Source organism: Spodoptera frugiperda, chromosome 18 (genome assembly GCF_023101765.2).
Source record: "Spodoptera frugiperda isolate SF20-4 chromosome 18, AGI-APGP_CSIRO_Sfru_2.0, whole genome shotgun sequence".
Taxonomy (NCBI): domain Eukaryota; kingdom Metazoa; phylum Arthropoda; class Insecta; order Lepidoptera; family Noctuidae; genus Spodoptera; species Spodoptera frugiperda.
Genome location: NC_064229.1, coordinates 8,219,701 through 8,245,179, shown reverse-complemented (window position 1 = coordinate 8,245,179; position 25,479 = coordinate 8,219,701). Strand labels below are relative to the sequence as shown.

The window sequence follows — 25,479 nt, the reverse complement described above, 5'->3', positions numbered from 1 at the left end:
TCATTATTTTACTTTACATTATTTTATCAAATCTTATGCAGCTCAACCTCATACGAGCATCCAACATCATTGGCTCCATAATGCAATGCGTACATTCAGCGATGTTAGATAGCGAAAGGATAGTCGGTTCGATTACTGGAACCGTACCGAGGTACTTTTTGTGCGAACATTTAATATTGATGCGTTTTATTACTCGATGTAACTTTACCAACATCAATTAGAAGCTAATGAGAGGTTTTTGTTAGACATTCCAGAAAGATCTGCTACATGATTACATGGCGTTATTATTTTTTATTTAATATCCGTAAGATTTGAACTAATTGTGTGTTCGGTTGCTGTTTTCAAATGGCTTTGATAAAGATGATTATTGTCATTTCATAGTTGTTGATATTTTTCGCTTGAGAGTTAAGTATTGAAAATAGAACTGTTTAGGGAAGGTGAAGTATAGATATTTCTTTCTTTGATGGCTTAAGGATGAGCAAACTAATTACCAAATATATAGAGTAGAGTTAGACTTTACTTTGCGGAAATCCATGCTTCACTAACAATAACTACAATATTTTTTTTTAGTTTTTATTCTGCTTCTAGACTGGTACATTACTTTCCCTTGGGCACTCTCTACTCCAATGGAGTTTCCAATCCAATCTTTGTTGCAGATTAATTTAAAATTTTAATAAATATGTACTAGCTAATAATCAAACATTTAAAACTTCCCATCTCATTACACAAAATACACTCAAAAACAGACCTTATTCACTCAAACTTTAGTCACATTCACATACATCACTAACACAAATCCAAAAGCTGCCAATCACTTTGTGGGAATACACTAATATTTAGGCAGTCAGGGGTAATGCAATCGTAATATCTGCGGCCCGCTTTACTAGCGCCCCGGGATCTCATAAAATGAGGGTACTAATGAAGATTTAGAGGTACGGTGAGACGTATGCCAGCCAGGGCCGCGCAATTGTACTGGGTTTTGTGAACTTCAGACGGTTTTGACGTGAAGTATTTTTCTAGTGTAGTGATGTAAAAATGTGGATAATGGGTTACTTTTTTGGTTGGTAAAGGGGATTGACCAACTTGTATGGGACTTTGGCTATTCGAACAAGCACTTCAGCTAATAATACATGTTTGATTTATTACTTCATATCAGTAAGAATGAAGATACAAACTTAGTTTTGTATCAAGATTTATATTTAGATATTTTTTTACATTTTATTGAAACTGATTATGCATGAAATAAAACATTTTTTTCTATTAAATTGCATTATTAATCCGATTCATATGTAATTAAAATATGGTCAAGGAACTCGGCAGGTGGATTAATAATTTTCTGGTACCTTGCCCAGCTTAAAAACCAAATAATAGTTATTATATGTGCACATCAACCTACTGTTCTATGACCCACCATGCAGTTGCAGCAATAATGTTTTATGGCTGTCCTGCCTTTAGTGTTATTTTCATATAATATATATACAAAATATGTTTTCCTACTAATGTGTCTACTTTGTATTTTCCCACGCAATAAATTGGAGTTTCAACACTCACAATGCAAAAGAACAAAGCGAATAATATCTGTCATTTTGACGAAAAACACAACAGATTGACAGCAGATTGGCAGCACTAAAGTCAAATTCAAAGCCAACTACTACAAATACTTGGTCTTATCATAACAAATACCAATAAAAATCGATTTTTTAAAAGTACAAATTGATACAAAGTTATTAGCGTCAGACATTTACTAAAATATAAATAAAATTATTGGTAAATTACATTTTTGTTGAGCAGCCTGTTCAAAAATAGCCAGATTTGGACAATCTCCTTTTGATTATACAGCAATCAATGTAACAATTCTTATTCTTCTTGTTTAAGTATCAATAATTATTTTACTCATATAGTTTATTTAGTTTTTTTTATCATAAAGCATTCACGTTAGTATAACAACTACAATTTTAAGGGCTATACTTATATATTTAATAAAGCTCGTCAGATTTCGATGACATTTTGACGAGTTGATAATTATCTTCAACATCATCGAAACATCACAAAGCATCCAAATAAATAAATAAAATAATCATATTTATTTTTCGCCGAACAGCAAGAAATGAATGACAAAAAATCCTAAACAAAATACGACCCAAACTTGACAACCCCTGACAAAAGTACAATAGGTAAAGCACTCGTTGATGTAACTGACATTGGACCCTTAAAACATTTTATACCTCTGCCTACCTCCTTTATTGAACAGGGGTGACTAATACCTTTTGTTTTAAAACAACAATACAAAGGAAAAACATACATTTTTCAAAAGAAAAGTTATTTTCGTAAGATGTAAAAGACAAGTATTTTGTAAACTTTGCATAAATACAATGAAAATTAAAAAAATATTGGATGTTTTCTCTTTTTCGATTTCGAAAAGGTTCTTGAGTCTGATTTCGACTGACAGTTGCAACAAGACATATTATTTATAAGTTATGAGGTTTCGAAACACTATGTAGTTAAGTAAATTCAACTTATTAAAGAATACAGACTCTTTCCATACTTACTCCTTAAACTGGATAACTTAACTGCCGAAAAACTAATGTAGGTACGTACTATCTGGAGCTGCGGGCTACCTAGCGGGTTTACCGGAGCTCCGGCTCGAAAAGCAGGAGTAGGAACGTAGTGGTTTTTAGTCAGTAAGAGTCTGACACTCCCTCTCGCGTCGTCCAAGGCGAGAAAAGTAATAGAATGATATTCCCCCTTTAAAAAATGGCCTATTGCTATACAATGGGCACAATAACAGTCCTTCCATTATCATTTTTTGATTTGATTTTCGGCCTCAAAAGAAGGTAAGTAGTATACTTATAGTTAGAGGTCTATCTACTCTTTAAACGAAATAAAAGTCATAATACAATGTAACTCCACTATACTCCGTCCTGTGGTTTCATTCACCATCGACCGGTCGGTAATTTTATAACAGTTATGGTGCACATTTACATGGGGCCATACCCCATAATGGCACTTAAAAGATTTAAGAAGATGTTTTGAAGGATTTTTGGGGAAAATTTTGGAATTTTATGATCTTTTGTGGTGGTAGTTAAGTGTTATGTGAAATGGGGGATAAGTTTAAGTGTAGGGGATTTTTGGTTTAATTGTGTGGTAAATGTAGGTACTTAATAGGTTTCAAGAAACTTTATTCTTAATAATAAAAAACATACAATGTCACTGACTTGACAACTCTAATACTCATATAACTAATTATATCTCGTACCTATTTATACGGTAGTTCTTGTAGTAAAATTGCCTTGGAATATTTGGTTTGATTACTAGGTTGTATAAAGATAATATTTACTTAATATTGGTGTTTATAATTCTACTCAATCGTTGATAAAATTCCCTGTTCCGGACAAACGGAATATTAACCAATAGGATTGCTCAAAATCTCCGCTCTTCTTTCCTGATCAGATTTATGTACTAAGAGAATAACAAAATACTATTAAACTACACATATTAAGCTTATGTTTTAATGTAGTTTCCTTAATTATCTAAAGTGACAAAAAACTACCAACTCAAAATACCCTGACCTGATAATTGAACCTTGAACCTAACACTTATTAGTCATAGCCATACTAAGCAACAGTAGCATAATAAATAAAATTACCATACTTAGTTAAAGTTGAACTCAAGTTAAGTGGCAAGTTCTCGCAGTTACTCTTTCGGTTAACTTAAATAACTTGGTAACTTAAGTTGCAGTTAAGTAAGTCTTAATTGCGGTACCGTATCTTCATTACTGAATGCTATGAGAATAATTTTAATGCCTTGTTAGTTTGTTTTAAAAGTTATTTTGGTATAAAATTGTAAATGTTATTTCTGGTCCTTTGGTACGAAAATAACTTAAGAAAGGTTTCATATACTACAATTATTTTTTATTTAAGACAAAGTATTTAAAACTAATGTTACTATCACAGTTATTGATAAGTAATATAGAATCTTTACATAGTTAATAATACTTTAATTGTATTCTAGAACTTGAGACTGGACAATATTTGAAAAAAAAACTAAACATAAATGGTTCCTAGCTCTTACAATATCCATACCATAAAGGTTTAATCCAAATAAACCGTTACCTACGCTTTTGAGTGCGTATAAAAATGTTTTTTTTTATTTGTTTTAAAGAATGTTGCCCCATATGACACCTAGACCAAAAAACAATAATTTGTGGATCGCGCAAGTTCGGGAATCGAACCCGCTACACGTTACTGCTGTACGTAGCAGCTGGTTGCCAGCTATTGCGCCAACCGTGCCGTTGATATGATATATCTGAAAATTTTAATATTAAAACATATCTTGACTAATCTAAGAGTTGATCTACATTACACCAATTTAACACAAAAATCTATTCCATAAAAAACATCACAAATATAATACCTTTAGCAGTACACACAATACAATAAGCTAGGTCTAGAATTATTCAGACAGGCCCTTAACCTAGGCCATGTCGAAGCGTGGACTAACGGGGTCTATCAGTCACAATTTAAACAAAATACGCACCGGGACGATTTGATCCCGGCCGTACGACTTCGTTACGGGTTTGGTAACGTTGGCAAATATGTTTAAAGGGTTATGTTATAGGTAATTTTGGTGTTATATTGTGTTGTTTGTTGCTTTTTAATTTGCATTTGTACAGGCCGGCAAGGCACATGTAAATCGTCTGGTGTTGTTGGGTGCCCACACGCGTCGCAGATTGCTTACCATCGTGTGTTCGGACTGCTCATTTGCCAGCCTATTCTATAAAAACATGAAAATTTACAAAGAAGATCAAGTTCTTGCAAGTAAAACCACCAAGCAAGGGATTTTAGTTTTCAAAGTAGCTGGGTATTTTTTTTTTTTATTTCTCACTAACTGTACGGTGGCGTCTGAAATTGTTTCCATTGTATGACATTAGACTCACTTCTTATTACATGTGACTCATAGCATAACTATTAAAAATTGTATCCAAACTAAAAACCAGATTCAGAGGTCTGAGTTATGTTCTGGTACTTTTTACGACTTGAAAGTCAAAGTCAAATTGTATTTTACATGAACCCATAATGTAAGCTTAAATAAATACATCAATATAACTTAATACACAAATTCTTACACATTTTCCTCAAAATAATTTGCGAACCATATACACCCAGATAGAAAGTAATAAGTCGGTAAAAATGTGCATACAATGGCTGCATTTGAAATGCAAAATGCATGCGCATTCAGGGGTCGAGCCTGCCCGTCACTCAGTCAGCATTATGTATCGCACTTGCTTGCTCCGAGGGTAAGATTATAGCTATATTAAAGTGTTTGTTAAAAGCAAAGAAGTGCTATTACATGAACATTAGAACTTAAGACGGGATATTTATTAATGTCATGTTTATTAATGTCTATGAGTTTCCGATATTTCGGCACTGTTGCAAGCGCCATGATCATGGATGAACGGAGTGTTCATCCGTCTTAAGTTCTAATGTTAATGTTAGTGACCATGTCAGTTTAAAAACTTATAATGCTATTACGTGGTTTTAATTAGTATGTACTTCTTTTGGTATATTATCACCACACGATGTGATTATCAAATTCCTCTTAACCAAATTCTTTAATTCTAAATTGACACTTTAACAGATGCACTGGGTTTACTTATGTTAGGGTATAATTAGGTACACCATGTCTTAACAATGACAGGTCTGATATATGGATAAGGACATCTTCAGACAGAGTGTGACAGTTTACAGCCTGTCAATCACGATACCATACGTTTGTAAAAAAAAAAACAAACGAACCCACAAAAACAAAGGTCCAAAATCTTAACAAAACAATTTCTGAATATTCATACATACACAATAATCTTTTAAACGCAATCGAAAACCACGGAAGTAAGAAATTGCAACGGCAAAAAAATAATGCATTAATTGTTTATACTTATACACATACATATTGAAACTTGTATGACAAGACAAGTGAACAAGAGAAAAAGAAGTAATCGACATTAATAATACTTTTTGAGTTATTGTAAAACAGTTTGAAAGTTTGTAACGTTCCCAATCTGCATGTAAAGTGAGGCATAATGGTGATTTACATTTGTACAGAAAATGTCTTTGTGAGGCGACTGAGTCAGACGGACAGTGTGAAAACGTCGGTCGACGGCCTAAACAAGGATGGTGGCACGGTAATGTTGGGGGATTAGATGCTTGAGAAAATAAAAATGAGAAAAAGATTGAGAGGGGCAGTTGAATTTGTACTGTATGAAAGGAATGAACGCAATTTACACATAAACGTAGTTAAGTTGTTCAATGTTTAAATTATTAGATTTTTTAGTTTTTAAGTTTATTTAATTGGAAATTTTATGATATAGAATTGATTTATAATTACAAATAGTTAATGATCTTCTATGGAGATCAACCTTTGACAATTCAATGTTTCAAACTTTTGACATACGTATCTTTAATGACTGTTGTCTACTTATGCGTATGTTATATATCCAGAACTGTGAAACGTACGCATCGTGTAGCGTCGCTTAGCAATGTTTCAATAACAATATCCCAATCCCTTACCAATTTCCACACTTCTGCCTTTTAAAAGAGGAAGGTAACCAACTTAACATAAAAGTATGAAATAAATCCTCATAAAAATAAGCTCATTAAAGTATCAACTACTAAAACATTACCGGGAGTTTGTCTCGACCGCGGAACTAAACGACTTCTTTCAGCGGCCAGCTAACGACTCACAGCACACAATGACAAATATTGCGAGAAAACTCACACACACCGCCATTCTCACAGACAACCGACTGTTAAAAATAACAATCACTATTTACATGTCACTGTTAGAATATCTATAGAAATGGTGAAATTGGGAGAGAATTATTAGAAAAATTATGCTTTTTGTTTGTTTGAAGTTTTTGGTCCTTTGGAGCACAAATCAACTTATGGTACTTTATGTTTTCTTTGGAAACTGTTGTTTGGTTATTATTTTGATCTTAGTCTTGGTTAAATTCCTAACTTGAAGAAGAACAAGGCTTCGATGATTCTGGAACCGTGTCCAGTGATTGACAAAACTTGCCGTTGTTACTTCGGGTACTAATAAAGTCCAATGACGTAATCTACAAGGACAATCATTTGGCAAAAACTAAATATATTTAAGACATTACATATCAAAGAAAAGATGCTTAAAGTACGTCTTAGGTTTATATTAGTGATCGAAGGTCTTAAGTCATTTATAAACACAAAAGTTTATAATGGGATAATTCTTTTGTTGTACTTTTTGTAACAGGTCATGGATGTAAGCTTATATTTATTATAAAAAAATCTAGGTACCAAAAGACCAAAATGTTAACGACCAAACTAATGATACGGAAGTGGCAGTAACAACTAACAACAAGAATAGAAACAGGTTAAAAACAAAAGTAACACCTCCATTAAAATATATATTTACACATTTTTATACGTTTACATTGTAAAACTTCACAGTTAAGAAAAAAAAAAACTATTGACAAAGAAATAAATACTACTCGAGACGACATCGACAATACTTGGAATCGACGTATTTATAGAAAACACCTTTTGAAGTATTATGTTGTAGATATATTCTTATTATCACATGTTTTCAACCAAATAACTGATGATATCTTTGGCCTAGTGGTCGTAATGCGACTTTTTTGCCACGAGGTCCATAGTTCATATTTATTTTCAGCTGGACAACAATAGGGCAAACGTATAGGTTCGTTATATAAAATGAACTCAATTACATCATCAGTTATTATAATAATTATCGTAAGACATACTAAATTAACTAAAAATCGCGCAGCCTACTTAGGTAACTAGTAGAAATTAGTCGTCATTAGTCTAAACACTTCTTTGTTCAGTACTGCATATTCGCAATGACGTCAAGAGATTTGCCATTAATCCTCGCCTTTGGTACGTGGCGTGTAAATTTTAGTTTTGTAAGAAAAACTTGACTTTGCAATAATGTGCATTCCTAGCAATCCTTAAGTTAAATAACATACTGCGATGTAAAGTTAAACTATTACAATGAATACAATATAAATTAGAGCACGTTGATATAAGATGCACAGATGTCTGTCCGTCCGAAGACATTGTCTATCTTCGACTGACGATATTTTAACAAACTAAGCGATCTTTTCAATAAATTATATTGTATGCGCACGCGCATCAGTAGGAGGATCTATATAGAGTTGTTTATATTTGTTGAAGTTATCGTTAAAAAGTCTATATAGACAAATATTTTTATAGCGATATAATTATGACTGCACAGTTGGTGCGGTGGCTGGACAACTGGCTGCCGCGTAACGTGTCTCGGGTTCGATTTCCGCACGGAGCAACTTTTTGTGTGACCCACAAATTGTGGGTCTGGGTGTGATGTGTGTATGTGAGATTTTACGTTTATAAACGCACCCACGATACAGTAGAAAATCCTAGTGTGGGGCAATATTTTTTTAAAGAGAAAAAATATATTAAAAATTCATTTATGCGACCTATAATACCATAGGCTATATAGGTGAAAAGGTAGTTATTTTAAATAGTTTAGCCCGGGGAACAAACGTGCTTGACTTAACCAACAATGCATTCAAGAAATATTTGTATTATACTTTCAAAGGTTAATATCGTTCGAAGTCTTAATTTGTAACCATCAAACGCTATATAATTTGCACTTGCTTATAAAAACAAACAAACATTAAGTTAATGTAAAATTAGCGTTGCTATTATTTTTATATTACAGTCCCTTGTAGAGCCTTCATTATTAATAAGAAAATAATTGAGGACTAAACAAACAGTGTATAAAATGTCTTCATTAAAATCTACATTAAACATACTCGTAGTCTAGGGTTATCCCATATTTCTAGGGTTCCATTCCCAGAGTTCAATTGGAATCAATTATTAGATAAACCTTAATTTTTCATTGTTTTGTAAATAGTTTTTAGTTTTACATTATTTAATGCTTTGCCATTGTAGTAAAAATAAGTTAAGTTACAGTTCCAAAAAAATTGGAAAAATGTATACTAAAGTTATTCTGAAAATATGTTAACATTTCCCACTTGCAGCCGCCCGCTCAACTTATATGGAACCCTACATGTACAAATGCAACTTCAATTTAAATGTAACTTAATATATTAAACTACACATCTCCATCATAAACATCAGTACTAATCATCATCAAAATAATGATTAGCACTCAAACCTAATTACAACAATCCACGCAACATTTCAAACAAAAAAAAAAACGGTATTATCAACTCTATACACATCCACCTGTCTTCGCCGGTCAATCGCGCGGTGGAGTCGATGCAAATGGTTGCCCAGGCGCATTGTTACCGCCGATCACTAACGACGATGTCCGAACCCGGTCATTACGGTTGACATGACCGGATCACGGCCGTGAGAATATATATGCAGGTTGTTGCGTAATTTATTGTGCCCTTCTTAGTTCAAGAAGTATGTCCCTTTTATTCGCACCTGTTCCTGGTCCTTTGTTCCTTGGAATTAACGATTTGTTGTATAGGAATGGTAATGAAGTTGCTTACTAATATGGTGAGAAGGTTTGAGGCTTCGATTTATGTTGTAAGTGAAGCCAGGTGTGGCCAGCCAGTGTTGGTGAAAGGTGTGTTTCTGGGATCATGAGTCATAAACTTAAAGAAGCCCAAAATGCCTTTTTGCCCCTGCGGAGCTCCTTGAAGATCCGGTCATTTCCTCCTATCCTTTTCAGCTGGTCTTCGTATCAGATTTCTTTGATATTATTAGCGTTATTTTCCAGAACTTGTATTAACTAAAAACCTTCGAGCAATCTCATGAAAATTAAGAAAGAAAAATACAAAGTAAAGCCCTTGAAACAAATTATAGAAAACATAATTACAAACAACACAAACCAAAGTGTCACATCAATACATTCTAGTACAAACCGATCAAATATATTGCAACGGGCGGCTCGCGTACAAAAACTGTCATCCTAACAAAAATCAGCGGCCGGGCATTGCAGCTTCGCGAAGAATCTGACGGACGGCCAAAAACTCAGAATGTAACAATGGATGGATACTATCAGACCACTTCGTTATTTGTATGTTCGATGAGAGGCCTCCGAACAGTGTTAGTCACTGTAAAAACGGTTTAATTGTCGATTTGTTAAGATTGGGTGTCTGATTCGAGAGCCTCGTTTGGAGTCGTATAAGTGCTAATGTCAGTATTTAATATTGTTTCATTGTTGCGCTTGAGTTCGCCATTACCATCAATATCGAATTCTGTTTCATTCATTGTGTTGAAAATGTTATTTTGATCCACGGGCTCATTACCGTAACCTGTTCCCTGATTTTTTTCTTCGTTAGTTTTTATTGCTAGCTGATTTTTATTGACAGATAGTTAAATCTAAACTTTGTCTATTAGGTGCCCTTGAACCCTAAAACTACAAAAACAAATTGAATTCATTCTTAACAAAATAATCATACTGGCTGTGTCCATTTCAAGAGTCGCTACATTCATCATGATACTCGTATTTTCAGCCTATTGTTCACCCACTTCGATATCATCGTTAAAAACAATTACATCAACAACATGAATCAACACTTCACCACCATTATCTTTAAAAAAGTAAAACTTTAAATCAACCTACAAATAGATTGACAGCTTTAAGTTCCTTTTTAATCCAAGCTTTGTAACTGATCAATGCTATTTTCTTTCAAACGAACCAGAGATCCCATTTTTTGCTATCACAATCGTTAACCCGATAAACGATGTCCAAGGTAGAATGAAGGAAATTTCTGCAAAGGGAAAAATGGGGAAAAAATCAACAAACAAGCATCTAGATGAAATTAAAATCTTTGCAGTAAGAGATATGACCATTCTAGTAGAAACAAAAAACGGTAGTAATACTGCTGATACCTAATGTCCTATTCCCAACGCATTTCCAAGTATAATTGTAGCAACAAAAAAAAAGTTACCTACGTAGAAACCAATCAATTCGTCGACAGCGGAATAGGACTTATTATTTTTTTCTTTGCAATAATAGGCGGACTGTCATGAAGGAGTAAATTAGCCACTTTATCCTGCACTCAATCTCGATCTTAAGTCTTGAGTGTTAAGGTTGATTTTGAATGTTTCAGTTGTATTTATACCATTGTAATAAAGAAGACTTAAAGTATTTTATCCGGTAATTATCCAAGGGATAATTCCTTTAGTTACGGTGACAATTTTCTTCGATTGTTTGTTGAGAACTGGTTGTGTTATTATTAGTGCTTATTGATTTTATATTGGAACAAATGTGTGAGTGTTGATTAAGATCAGTGATATCTCTTGATTCATATTTATTTTATACTTTGGATCTGCATTTTGATCTGTATCATGGTTTAGTTTTTTCTGTTTGACTTACTTGTTTGTGTGTGTTTTGTTTTGTTGTATGGTGTGGGAACTTTATTTCTTTTACATTTGCAAGCCTTGCTTAGCTCTAGCTTGTTTTAGCTTCGTGTGATTTATTTTATACACCTTTTATCCCCGAAGAGATAGACAGAGGTGGACATACACGTATTGCATATGCAATGACACCCATTTACACATTTTTTTTATGATTTTTTTTCTATAATTTTGTAATTGATAATCTAAAAGAGCCTAATTTTTCTCTTATCTTTACTTTTATCCAGCCAAGCAACGTTGTCCATATACATAAATATTCAAAACTATTGTCCAACATAAGCTCAGTAGCTCTAACAAGAAAAAAACACAAGGACCTACACGCAGTACAGTCACCAAAAAAAACTATTCAGAAAAAATATACCTACAAGTTGCTGATATACAATCAAGTCATAATAACCATATCGTGAGAAATTAATATAATTATTGGTCCTTATGGTCCTCGGCCACATAAGGGAGATCAATGGATGTGCGAGCGAAAGGACCGATATTTTTATTCAGGACAGAAAGAGATGGAACTACCAACGTGTTATTATGGTCAGCAAATTGGCTCGTTTATGTAAAATTCGTCCCGCTGCGCATCTGCTGAATATGTTTTGGAATTATTGTTTTGTATTATGACAAATAAGTTGTAATAAAAGGACCATAATATTGAGGCTAATTATCAGACAAGAGTTGAGCAATGACCACATCAAGTGCTGAGTCATTGGTGGATTGGAAACAGACAAGGCAAGAACAAGGGTTGACAAGAAAATGTTACGATGGTTTGGACATATAGAAAGGATGGATGAAAACAGATTTACGAAAGAAATATACAAGGCGGATATGAATGGGGCCGTCGGTAGAGGGCGCCCTAGACCAGATTAGCGATATATTAAAGAAGGGCCAAATTAAAAGTATCCTTCAAGTCCCAAGTAAATAGGTTGCTCTTAGGTAGGCGTGCTCCATCGTCGGCAACATCATCGCTTACCACTAGGCGAGATGGTGGCCAAGCGCCGTCAATAGGAAGTATAAACAAAATGTTCTTAACCGAAAGCGAAAGCGAAAACCTGATGAAGCGAAAGAGGTGTGTAATATTCTTTTGGCGTTCCATTGTCTCTGCCTTCCCCCATGGGAGACAGGCGTGAGGTTATATGTATGTATGTATGTAAATGACTCTTACTTCGGCGCAATGCCTACATTCTTCTGACCTTGGGCTTGTCAATTTTACCAACCAAAGAAGTAAGTACAATAAGACAAAGGTCTGAGTGAATAGGTACTATCTAAGTCTGTGTGCTTCATCTTCGGTCACATCTTCACTTCGCCGTTCTGGCAGAAAGCGGGTTGGTGGCCAAACGCAGACTTATGAACGCTAAAAAAATAACATTTTAGCACAAATTCTAAGCAACAGATAACTGACACAATAACAAACAACCAAAACATATATTTTTAGCTAACATTTACATTTAATTACAGATCATTACTGAAGCAATTATTAGCTGACAAAGGCTCAAGGTTCAGTATGGCGTGGCGACAGTGTGGAGGAAACCAGTCTCAGGACGATGGTGTAAAGAACGGTCCATAATATTTTATGGGCCGATATTATGGCACTATATAAGTATTGGTGGGACAAAATTATACTCTAACTAATATTATGAATGAGAAAGATAAAAAAGAAACTATTCTATTCTACTAATATTGTTGTAATTTTGCATAGATATTGTTTGGGCTTGGGTCGCGGAATACGATCTAGATACTAGATTTTTCAAGTGTGAGAGAGCCATGCTTCGACACGAATGAGCCGGCTCGATCGGAGTGACACCACGGCTTCACAGAAAACCGACCTGAGACAACGCTTGCGTTGTGTTTCGTTGCGTTGTGTGTCGTGAGAGAGGTTACCGGAGGCCTAATTACCCAACTTCCCGACCCCGATTCCCCACCAACCCTTAAATTCCTAACCCCCAATAGGCCAGCAACGCACTTGTAATGATTCTGATGTTTCGAATGTCCATGGGCGGCGGCAATTGCTTACCATCAGGTGATCCGTCTGCTCGTTTACCGGCTTATACCATAAATAAATATATATTTTTTTGTTCGTTTGTTCTTAGTGTCACAAAACATTATCTTTATGTTTGAATTTTTCCAGACCTACACGAGCGTCAGCCCATACTATAAAACAAAACGGACAAATTGCAATCGCATGCAACACACAATAATAAAATAATTTCATACACATCAAAGCAGACAGCTGACACATAACATGTTTTTAACCCACCACATAGGAGAAGTAATGATTCATTTGTATTATAAACATATGTCAGGAGCTATTAAGTATTGTAATGAAAACTGCGCCGGCGCACCCGACGACCGCTCCCCGACAAGAACGAACCATTATAAATTCTAATGACGCGAAGTTATTCAAAAATTTTAAGATTAACTTTGCAATTAATGGCAGAAACAATTGAAGGTAGAAATTCTAATGAAAAAATTCGTACCACCTGTCAAGTTTAAAACCAGTTTATTTAGAACTCTATTCGCCAAACGCAACTTTGTATTCAGAGGCCATCTCACAATTGTAATACAATTAACACTAACAATCAAAAAACAGTAGTCGTTACCCCCCGATTATAAGATATCGATACTCGAATCGATTAATTCGCTTTTAAAGGTTACGTAGCAAAAAGAATCGATACTGTAACCGAGTTATTAATTATTAAAAATAATTAATGCACACATTACAAATGTGCCGCTTACTTATTTTTATGGGTAATTTGTAATTTTTGTACCTACTATCAAAAGGTCGTTTATTATAAAAGCGTATTCAATTATATAAAATATTTTTTTAATACTCCCGAAATTAAAAAGAAGCAAGCAAGTCTTACAGAAACGTCTTTATGTGTAACCGATTTTAAAGCTGAGATGCTTGCTTTACATAGAATGCTCGCCCTCTTCCTTTCAAGACTCTGTGATGATATCTGTGGAAGTGTGGTGGAATCTGGCTTTACAACAATTTCGCATAAAAATATCGATAATACGAGTATCAATATACCAAATAAGTTCGGGCTATTTTGTCCCACAGGGGTAACTTTGATTCATATCCTATAACAAATAGGAATCTAGAAAAAGCGTATAGATATTAGTATTTCGTAGGTCTAATAGTTTGGTTCAAAATTAGAGTCAAACAAACCTGGAGGAAGGAAATAAAATAAAATAAAAAACTCTTCATCATTAAAAATTCTCTCACAATATATTCAAACATGTCATACACTTGCAACTCTATAATAACGCATGATGCGTATGCGCAGCGCTGCTATGGCCGGCGGTCAGCTAATTTCTTACCATCTGATAACAGGCCGTGATCTCCACGTAATAAGATATTTATGTAGACTTACGAATCGGTAGACAAGACATAAATAATCACGTTCACATTTTTTTAAACAAATTATCTTAAAATTATTTTAAATATGGCTTACTTTCATGAACTTTTCGAGAAAAACTCTACTAGTTTCAAGTCACATTGGGACTCTTATTCATGAATACTTACGCGGCTAGTTCACATTATTAATTACTGTGATTGTATTACAAAAAAAAGTACTACGTACCTAATATAGTGTTTTTAGTTTTATTACGCTTTCCATCTTAACTAGTAGCAATAAAATAGAAATGATAAGCGTAAAAAAGAAAGATAAAAAAATAAACAATGATCCAAAATGGCATCCGTTATAAAAACGTATAATTGCATGCCAAGTTTATTGGTTTCTTGGTAAAAAGTGTCAACACAATACTATTTAAGGAGACCTTGTTTGTCTTTATCATGAATTAATGCTTAGCACTCCTTAACACCTCAAGATATCTCCTCCCTATTTCGAATGGGCCGTCTCGACTGGAGTGATACCACGGCCTTCCAGAAATCAGTAGATCCGTCTGCTCGTTTACCGGCTTATACATAAAAAAGATAATTCTATTTCGAACGGAAAAATATATGCAATTGGTCCACTTTTTTGGTATTACACATTTTAATGTGTTTGCATGATTTCCTATTGATTGTCATGACTAAAGTCCTTATTTTGAAACGACAAATTGAATTGTCCGTCAGTCTGTCTGTCAGTGCAGCTAGATGCTCTTTCCACACAAAATGTACCTTCGAATGGAGAAGAACGAGCAAGAAACTCCATCGTAACGTTTAAAAAAAATATATTTTCCATAAATCCAAAAGACCAACGCCACCGCTAATAGATTACAAACTCTACATAAAAAGTAAAGAGTAATGAAAAAATAATTTTACATGATTTATAGCTTACTCAGGGATCCGCAAATTGCAGTCAGTTTGGGACATTTAACTTAAGTGGTGCGTACGCGCATCATACGTTAATTTTCGAAAAAAGATCTCGGAAATTATTTGCGAGTAAAATGGCGCGATGTATTCCCAGGTAACTGATAATGATTGACTTTAATGAATACAGGGCGGTCGGGGCGCCATCTTTCGGATCTTGGGCGAGATATAAATTACATTTTTCTCTTGTTAAATCGGGTGGCAATAATGTCAAAATGCTGTCAGTTTGTCCCCACCTCAAACGAAACTGGATTTAAGAGACCTACAGCAAAATTGTTATTGAATTTTAATGTGGTGCTTCGGTCAGTGGTTTGCAAGTAACATGTACTTAAATAATATATTTCTTTAGTAAAAGACGAAAAAGTAGTATGCCTGTAGCTACTATGCCATTAATAGTTTTGTTGGCTGTATATTTAGTAGTGCAAATCAAGATCTTGAAATTTATCGACATCAAAGTGCTATCTTAGTTAGGTTTTCATTTAAAAACACTATAGGAAAATTATTATAAAAATACAAAATATGTTTTTATGCTTAAAAATATAAAAAGGTATTTAGAAATAGATCATAATTATATATTTTATCTTCACGCTTTTATATCTGATTGCCTGACCCAGGAGTCGAAAGAGGGACCTCTTGCCCGGCAGTCTCACTTACGACTACTCGACAAACGAGGCAGTCTGGATCATATATTATATTCTGTTAATATATTAAATATCATATCCATATTAACGTAGCATTATACCTATCCTTCATAACAGGACATACCATTAAACTGCAATATATCTCATTAAAACCATCAAAGGTGGTCATTTTTTAAATAATATCCAAAGGAGCATATTATTAGGTAATTCAAAACTTAATTAAATTGCGATAAGACTGAACAAGTATGGACTTAAACATTTTTGAAAATATTTTTATATTTAAGGTGCATAAAAAGGTATCTTTGATCTAAGTTAAAAAGACCATATAAGGACGTATTTAACACCTTTTCACGTGTCTTAAGCCGTGAGTCGATGAGTCACCTTCACTACTCTTCTTGCGGGTCTGGTAAGAATCGTCTGAGAAACTACATATGTTTGTTATCTGTTTTTTAAAACCCTACACTAGGATTGTGCCGTTCGTTGGTGCGTTTACAAATATACAAGTTCACATACACATGACACTCATACCTGAAACAACAATTTGTAGATAACATAAAGAGTTGCTCCGTGCGTGTGGAACTCGCTACACGTTATGCGGCAGCCAGTTGTCCAGCCACCGTGCCAACCGTGCAATTTTAGTCCGTATTTAACAGAGACCGGGCAGCAGCGTTCTCTGACTAACCTGAACCTATTCAAATGGCAATCTACAACCTACGCTTGTCATGAGTGGGAGTTGCATCAAACCTCTCTTTGTAAAGGAGGTACATAGTCCAGCAGTGGACGCTTTTTTTGAGGAGTTTTTAATCATTCAATGGCTTCTCCCGCCTTGGGCGAGACAAGAGGAAGTATCGGACTTTTACATACTAAAACCTCCCTGTTCCTACTCTTGCTTTTCAAACCGGAGCCCAGGTAAACCCGCTAGGTAGTCCGCAGCTCCGGATCAGGCATCAGCCCTACTGGGCCTCATCTGTGATAGAGCAGTGGACGCTAAAGGCCTGTTGATGTTAGCCCCATTTTTGGTCGTTTTTATGAGTCTTGCTTAAAGATAACTTACAAGGTACCAAGTAAATAATTAAGTTATAAAAGTTTATACACTGTTAATACATTATTCAGTAGTCTGGTCTAAAACTAGACGTTGAATTAATTTTAGCACGTAATCAACTGGAAGTAGGTACAGCGAGCAAAATGTTTTATGGTCTTAAAATAACTCTTAATTTAGATGTACGCTTGCTCCTTATAGGGGTCGACAGAGATATAGGTAGATAAATCTTAAAGGTTTATTTAATTTATCCATCAGTTCGTAATAGGTTTCATATCAAACAATTTGACTGCACGGTTTGTGCGGTGGTCAAGCAACTGGCTGACGCCCAACGTGTCGTCGGTTCGATTCCCGTACGCAGCAACTCCTTGTGTTCCGGGTTCTGGTTCAAATTGTTGTTCCGGGGCTGAGTGTGATATGTATGTGAAATTGTATGCTTGTAAACGCACCCATGATACATTCATAACGAAACTGGAGAACATAGGGTGAAACAAGAGTTTTTAAATAAAAAATAAATGTTTCGTTCGGGAATTGATCCTGCGATATGTTGCGCTTGCACAACAACCGGTTACCCAGGTTTTATAATAAAAATTCAACTTTATTGCTAAACAAAAGAGTAGAGAATCAATTAATTAAAAAGTCTGCATTGACATTTATATGTACATTTCTACTTACCCCTCACAAAGAAACAAACAGCGGGCCGTTAAATTAAATATACGAAACAATTTTGTTTTAATTTGTAATTTATTAAGTAAGACATAAATTCCTCTGCAAATTATATTTGATTAGTACCTCGTGTGCAGACGGGTGCACATCAAGCTAAGCATAACCAGTATAAACTGACCGTCGAATGTGAGGAAAGATCATACAAAGCGAGTTGATAAACTGGTTTTGTATAGCTCCATACAGCAAGCTAAGCTACCCAATATAACCTGACCGTCGAATGTGTGGAAAGATCATACAAAGCGAGACCATAATAAACTGGTTTTGTATAGCTCCATGCAGCAAGCTACAAAACCAGTATAAACTGACCGTCGAATGTAAGGAAAGATCATACAAAGCGAGCTCATGATAAACTGGTTGTGTATGGCTTGATGTGTGTGTACATCAACTGTAATACCTTATTACGTATGGCATTTGTACCTGTCTCAATGACAGCTGCAATGTCTATCAGTAATTGCTATTCTTGTTTTAATTTTTTAATGAAAAATAATTATGAATTTATACGTTTACTTCTTTCATGCTATTTGATGTTATGATAAATTATGAAACTTTTAATTTAATTTAAATTATAGGTACTTACTTGTTTCGAATTTTTTGTTTCATATTTTTACTTTATAAATTTATTTAGTTTTTGTTTTAAAGTTTATGTTTTCGTGAGTTAATTATAGCTTAAAATACAACTAGGTATACTTACCCAGTTGTTTTTTAAGTTGTTTTTTAACTATAATTAATATATTATATAGATATACATATGTATATGATAAAAAAATATTTTGCTAAGCGCAAAACTCGGAAACGTCTAAACCAAAAAGGCTGATTCTTTTTACATCAAACTAAAATAAAGGTACGATTAGTTAAAAAAAAATGTATATAAATTTGCTAAAAGGACTACCTAAGTTAGTTAGACCAGCTTGTCAATATAAACCATACAAAAGTGGTAACATGTCATGACCTAACTAAACACATCTCATTTCAATTCTAAATTCATCAATGTTTACATTAAAAGCCCGCAAAATGGCGGGTGGCGCCACGTGGGACGTATATGGCACGTATTATGCGCATACGCCATAAATGCATGGTAATGGGACAGACGTGTGAACATCAAACGGTAAGCTTAAAGCAGAATATATATCGTCACGCCTTTAATCCCCGAAGGGGTAGGCAGATGTGCACATTATGGCACGTAATGCCGCTGTACAATGTACATCCACTATTCACATCTATTCTTTCAGAATGAGAATATAGACAATATTATAGAATTTTCCATGCTTTGGCACGAATGGGTCGGCTCGACCGGAGTGATATCACGGCCTCACAAACCGACGTGAAACAAGGCTTACGTTGTGTTTCGTTGTGTAAGTGAGGTTACCGGAGGCCCAATTACCATCTCGCGTTTGGTTACACCAATTTTAATGCGATTTTCAGCATAGTATTTTTCAGACTTAGAACAAGGTTTTAAGTATATTATCCGACTTAAAAAAATTGAGGTTCGGACTTCAACTTTTGAAGGCGGGTTCCCTTTTTTTATAAAGTTTTTTTACAAATAAGACTACAATAAACAAAACTACTTTCCAAACTGCCATAGTTTCCAGACGTCGGAGACTATTGAAACCCTCTATACTCTCACTCCCATGCTTCATGGTATACAGACAATGTTTGCAGTGACCACACAGCCACACAGCGGCCACACATAATTCCATGTGGCAACCCTAACCCTCACTTAACCGGATCCAATGACCATTTTGACCGCCTGCCATTAGGGTTGTACGTTTATGAAATTGTGTTTTCGTTGGAGTTTTAATTTAAGTGTTTTAAAATGAATGAACTAGACATCACGGTTTACTCACGTAAATTAGCGGAAAAAGGTTATTACTTTCTCCATTTTTGTTATAAGTCCCATGAAATATTGAGCGAGCATGTGAGCCTATTGCAAATACTGGGCATAATTTCAGATTCCGTGCTACTACTGAGATATTTCAAAAAGCCGAAATTGCTTAGTAATAGTAGGTTATAATATGTTAAATAAATTAGTTATTAGTTTATACCACATAATCAATCAAAACGTTTTCGCAAAAAAAATACATCATCAGCTAGTCTTGTGACTTCGTGAGTGGCAGCCCTACACCATGATCCCATTGTTATCTAAGCCACAAAATAAGCCATCCCGTGACCGAGGGCTGCCCCCGGCCAATTGAATCCGAATCACCATTACAGTAATATATCACTTTTTTATTCGACACCAATATCTTATTCTTAAGTATATGGTTTTTTTCAGTAGAAAACTTCTGTAAGTGACATATGGATATTTTCATTTTATAGGTTGACGATCAAAAGTATGATTGATTTTTATTTGACTCTGACTACTATGGTGGTTTCCCAACAGAAATGTGCTATGCTACGTTAGTGTGGATGCGTTTGGCTTCCACCAAACATATTCATTGTTACACATAGCTTAGCACTGATGAAAACAGACTCAGCTAAGTTTTGTTTTTTTATATGGAAAGATACATGCTAGGGATGTATGCTATAAATGTGTGCTATAAGTAGATGACTTCTCTATTATGGATACATTGTATACTCGAACTGTGCATCTTGCTGCTTCAAGCTTTTCACACAGCGTACCAATCTGTAGTACCTATCTCATACACATCTATCTATACGTATACTTCTACCACCAAAAACAAACTATACAAGTTATACCTAGTGGACCCGTCTAAATCTTATCCCAATTTTAATAGTAAAGTGGTCAGCACACTTATAGGATTAGAGAAGGGTCGATCCCTTAATATTTGCATGCTGACGTCCAGATTATGATATTATAATGTCGGTCAGTTTGTAAGCTTTGTCCAGCATCCCTTGTAGATATTTTGTGTTGGATTAATTTATGTATATTGATGATATTGTTGGTTCTGTGCTTCGAGGTTTCAGGTTTGTCCGATCGAATTTGAACTGATTTAATAGTATAGGCAACTCAGTACTCCTAATATGATTTTGGTTTACGTTTTACGTAATCGGTAGGTTGAATCGAGCCGACCAATCAGAGTGCCGAACGCGCTCTCGTTTCGATTACTTTTAACGTAAAGCAAACTCATACTAATGGTACCCTTAGTACTAGTACTTAGTGGGTATTCTAATAAATAGAACCAATCAAATTATCAAAATATTGGTACTGCTGGAATCTCTGTATTGTTGTCAAAAAGAAACCCTCTAAATGTTTCGAGACTTCTACAACGTCATATACATAGCTAGAACCAGTCAATACGCCATAAATATGGTTATGGTTAGCCTAACTGTCAATCAATCGTTGCCAAGCATTCTAGATGGCGAAAAATATGTTATGTCCCAGAAAGAGCCTAATAAGAGGTGTAGGTAAATTAAGAGTTTTATCAATATATAAAAAAACAATAATATAAATTACCTGTCGGACCAACACAGGGCTTCGTCACGATACCTGAAAAAAAGAAACAGATATTTATTAACTATTTTGATTTAGAATTATTCAGTGCCTCGTTTGTTCAGTAAACAATATTATAATATAAATTATTATTATTAATCATCGGTTTAATCATCGGTAAACAAGCTACAAAGTTTCATCATCAATAGCATTACAGTCTACTGCTGGACTGTGAGCCTCCTCTAAATTATACGAATAGCTATAAACTCAGGGACATTTTAATGATTACTTAAACTATTTCTTAGTAACAATTTTGTACCAAAAACAATCGCTAAGGAGGTCAGGGCTAAGTACTTAATCATTAAATGACTCTGAGTACGGCGATAAGATATTTACAAAGTACCAAACAAGTTATATTTACACACTTAATATTATACGAAAATCATCATATTTTACTTTTTTAAACATAAGCTCATGTCACATTGATATTTTAAACGAATGTATGTAAAAAGTGAGAGGACGGGCTGATGCTGCGATGCTCATTATTGATCTAGAACCGACAGTACCTAGGCGTCGTCTCACACTTCACTTTACAAAGATGTTGAGGAAATGGAAACGGTAACGTTCTTGAGTGCGCTCAAAAGAAGAATTTAGACAGATTTTTTAACATATATTATAATTTTTTGGTGCAAATTTTGATCTATATTCGTTAAGTGATTTAAAATTTGATTTCTTTGTTTCTTCTAAATATATTTTGGGGATGGGGGGGGATCACGTTTAGCCTAGAATTATGGTATAAGTATGGTGTTTAAGTACCAACCTGTTGTCGATTCCTTGAGCCGAAAAGCCAAATAACTTGCAACTCTATAATAAACATTAATTACTCATGTAATAAAAAGTTTCTAAATAAATTGGATAACAAGCTTAATCACTCTAATTACCTACTTACAATGTAATTGCAAACATATGACATTATAAACCCAAAGCACAATTTCATTTACAAAACACACCTCACTGACTCACTCACGATTCACAAAGCCGCATCAATTTTTTATACATCGCTGTAGTAGAGTATTTCCCAGTGAGGCGACCTCCCAGTCTATGAATGAATAATGCAAGACGGCTCGTTTAACTGCCGCCTCCATTATTAATAACTGACTGTTAGCCTCTGTACTATATAGCAACGGGTTCAGTTTACTTGATAGTTCGCGTAAAATGTAAAGGAATTTGGTTGATAAAAAAATATATCTGATATTGGTCAAAAATAAAAACAGTGCTAAATAGAAATTCCATAGAAGTGATATCAAAATCGATCTTAATCCAATAGTTTCGGGATATGGTCCAATTATAGTACAATTATCAATCCAATTCAATTCCCAATCTTCCCAATCCCCCAACAACTTTTAAATTCCTATCCCCCAAAAAGCCGGCAACGCACTTATAAAGCCTCAGGTGTTTCGAGTGTCTATTTAATCAAACATTAAAAATATTTCGCAACGAAACGCTTAATTCTATTCTAAATAAAGATATTTTTCATAAACACCCTAAAATTACCAAAAGTCGGAAATTTTTATTCAAAAACTCATAAGCAATCCCAAAAATGAAATGGACTAACTAACATTTTATCTTTTTTTTCTACAATGGATAATGGCACATGTAATAGATAGTTTCAGTGACAGTAACAGCATTCTGAATCCTGAAACCAAGAAATTAAATCCACGACCTCGTCGAAGTCATTAACTAGAAACTCCTTCAAACTATACCAACAATAACTGGGTAAGCAGAGAAACTGCCCGTACCAGTTAAATTGTTAGAAACTTGCCACTGCACTTTGAGTGCGCATACGCACAAAAGTGAATAGAATATTGTCTATGGCACATTATGGTACATCGGACTGTTATGGTAATTATTGTGGATGGAGCTTATTGTAACTAATTATTTGCTGAGAAATTCTGTACAAGGTGAACTTTGCAGTTTAGTGATTATTTTTCAGAAAAGATAATCTTTATTACACGCTAAACTCTTTTTGTGGGGAGGAAATCATCTAATGACTTCACCCGCCTTGGGCAAGGCGAGAAGGAGTGCTTAGACTCTTACTGTCTAAAAACCACCCCGTTCCTACTCCTCGCCAGGTAGTCCACAGCTTCGGATCAGGCATCAGCTCTACTGGGCCCCATATGTGGTGGCCTGATGGCTCTTTGAGGCGTGGGTGATACACTAGACCCTAGACCTATTATAGTATAAATAGAACAGCCCTTTCTTTAATATTTTTTTAAGCAATACTTTATTAATACACTACAAAAGGCAACCGTATTATTTTTAACCCCTACGCGCTCCGGGGAAGAAAAATATCTTGTTAGCTGTTTATAGCTAATTTACTTTAATCAATACCGCACACGATTCTCTCCTCATCGCATAACACGCATAAATTCAAAATTCAACACAAATAACAAAAAACATCCCACACATTCCATATTCCGTTGAAAATTCCTCATAACTTTGTCTATTGCCAATATGGCGTCGTACCGTCCCGCGCTTTTTAATAAAATACCGCGAAACACGCGCCATGTCTGACAATAACGTCTGACATGTGATCGCGCCGCGCAGGCTTATTAAATCGTGATCATGATACACTTTTATTAAATAGAAATATATTCATATTAGCCCTGTAAAATGTTCGTTCATTTTGTTTGTAATAAATAAGTGATAAGTGACTCTGTTGTGATTTTTTTTTTTATTTAGCTACTAGCTGATGACTGCGTCTTCACTCGCGTGGTTTGCGGAATTTGTGACAAATAAAAGTAGAATAAGTTACTCCTTAGTACATCAGCTACCTGCCAATAAAAGTCCCCTCAAAATTAGCCGGAATAAGTCAGACAAACATTAAAAAAAAATGGTTATTTCAATATTACAAATCACAGTATAGATATAATCTCTGTTACAAATAGACACTCCAATTTGATTTTATAAGTCTAGATAAGTCTAGATTGGTAGCAAAAAAGCTAAAGGACCGCCTGATGGTAAGCGAAGACTAATACCTCACTATACATATCCAGATAATGAGTGATAATGAGCAAGTGTAAAATACGGTTTTGGCGTAAATTAATCCCTAAGTACCAAAGTATCTACTAATTAATAGTCATCTAAATGAGCACCATTAATGGCCGCCATTAAATCACACACATCACACATCTCCATTTAAAACAAATTCCAAAAACAAATTAAGTATTCGAATTTCGAACATAAATTACTTAAAACGCGAGCAAGGATATCGCAATTTTCAAATTGAATTTAGAACGAAGTCTCATTCTGCAACAGTTTGGAATCGCATTCAAACTCACAAGGTGTTATTCTACAACGTGTTCCTAAGTCGAGCGAACATAAAAAGTAATAGAATTCGGTTTAGGAACGTCGTATTCTGCCAGGGCTGTCAAAAAGCTGATTATCCGACAAAAAGTATCGATTCACAATGCATCGATTAAAAACAATGGATCGATAAAAACGGGAGCCAATCAGACATATTTTTGCTGTAATTAAGACTTAAATATTCCAATTGTTTGGTTGACGGTAAAAATGTGATTTATGTGAACAGCTTCTCAGTACAAATCTTGTTGGCTGTATTATGGACATCTTATCGAATTAGGTTAATATGTCCGCTATATGTTTATGCTTCGCGAACAGGTTGGAGTAACCTGTTTTTCTCCAGGGTACTTGACAGAATTATAACTTGGACTTAGCTGCAATATGTTTACATGAGAATAATGGTAGAGGTATAATATGATCGTTAACTTAAATTAAATCATTTTAATTCGAATCAGAATAATTAATTGTTGCCTTTATGTGCTCTCATACGCCATGCCTAGATTAAAATCCAAAGAAGTCCAGTCGATAGAGCCTAGTTGTAGTACCCTACCCATTAAGACTAAGTATTCATATTAACAAAA

General features: G+C 34.7%; 1 protein-coding gene across 3 annotated transcripts in view; it reads right to left on the bottom strand.

Annotated features, from left to right (window-relative positions):
• The window catches only part of LOC118277959 (protein trachealess), a 172,482-nt gene that overhangs the window by 118,992 nt on the left and 28,011 nt on the right, over positions 1-25,479 (bottom strand). For all 3 annotated transcript variants that reach the window (XM_050700310.1, XM_050700311.1, XM_050700313.1), the window contains exon 3: positions 21,560-21,592. In XM_050700310.1, coding sequence (XP_050556267.1) covers positions 21,560-21,592 — 33 coding nt within the window. The remainder of the gene's footprint in view (positions 1-21,559; positions 21,593-25,479) is intronic.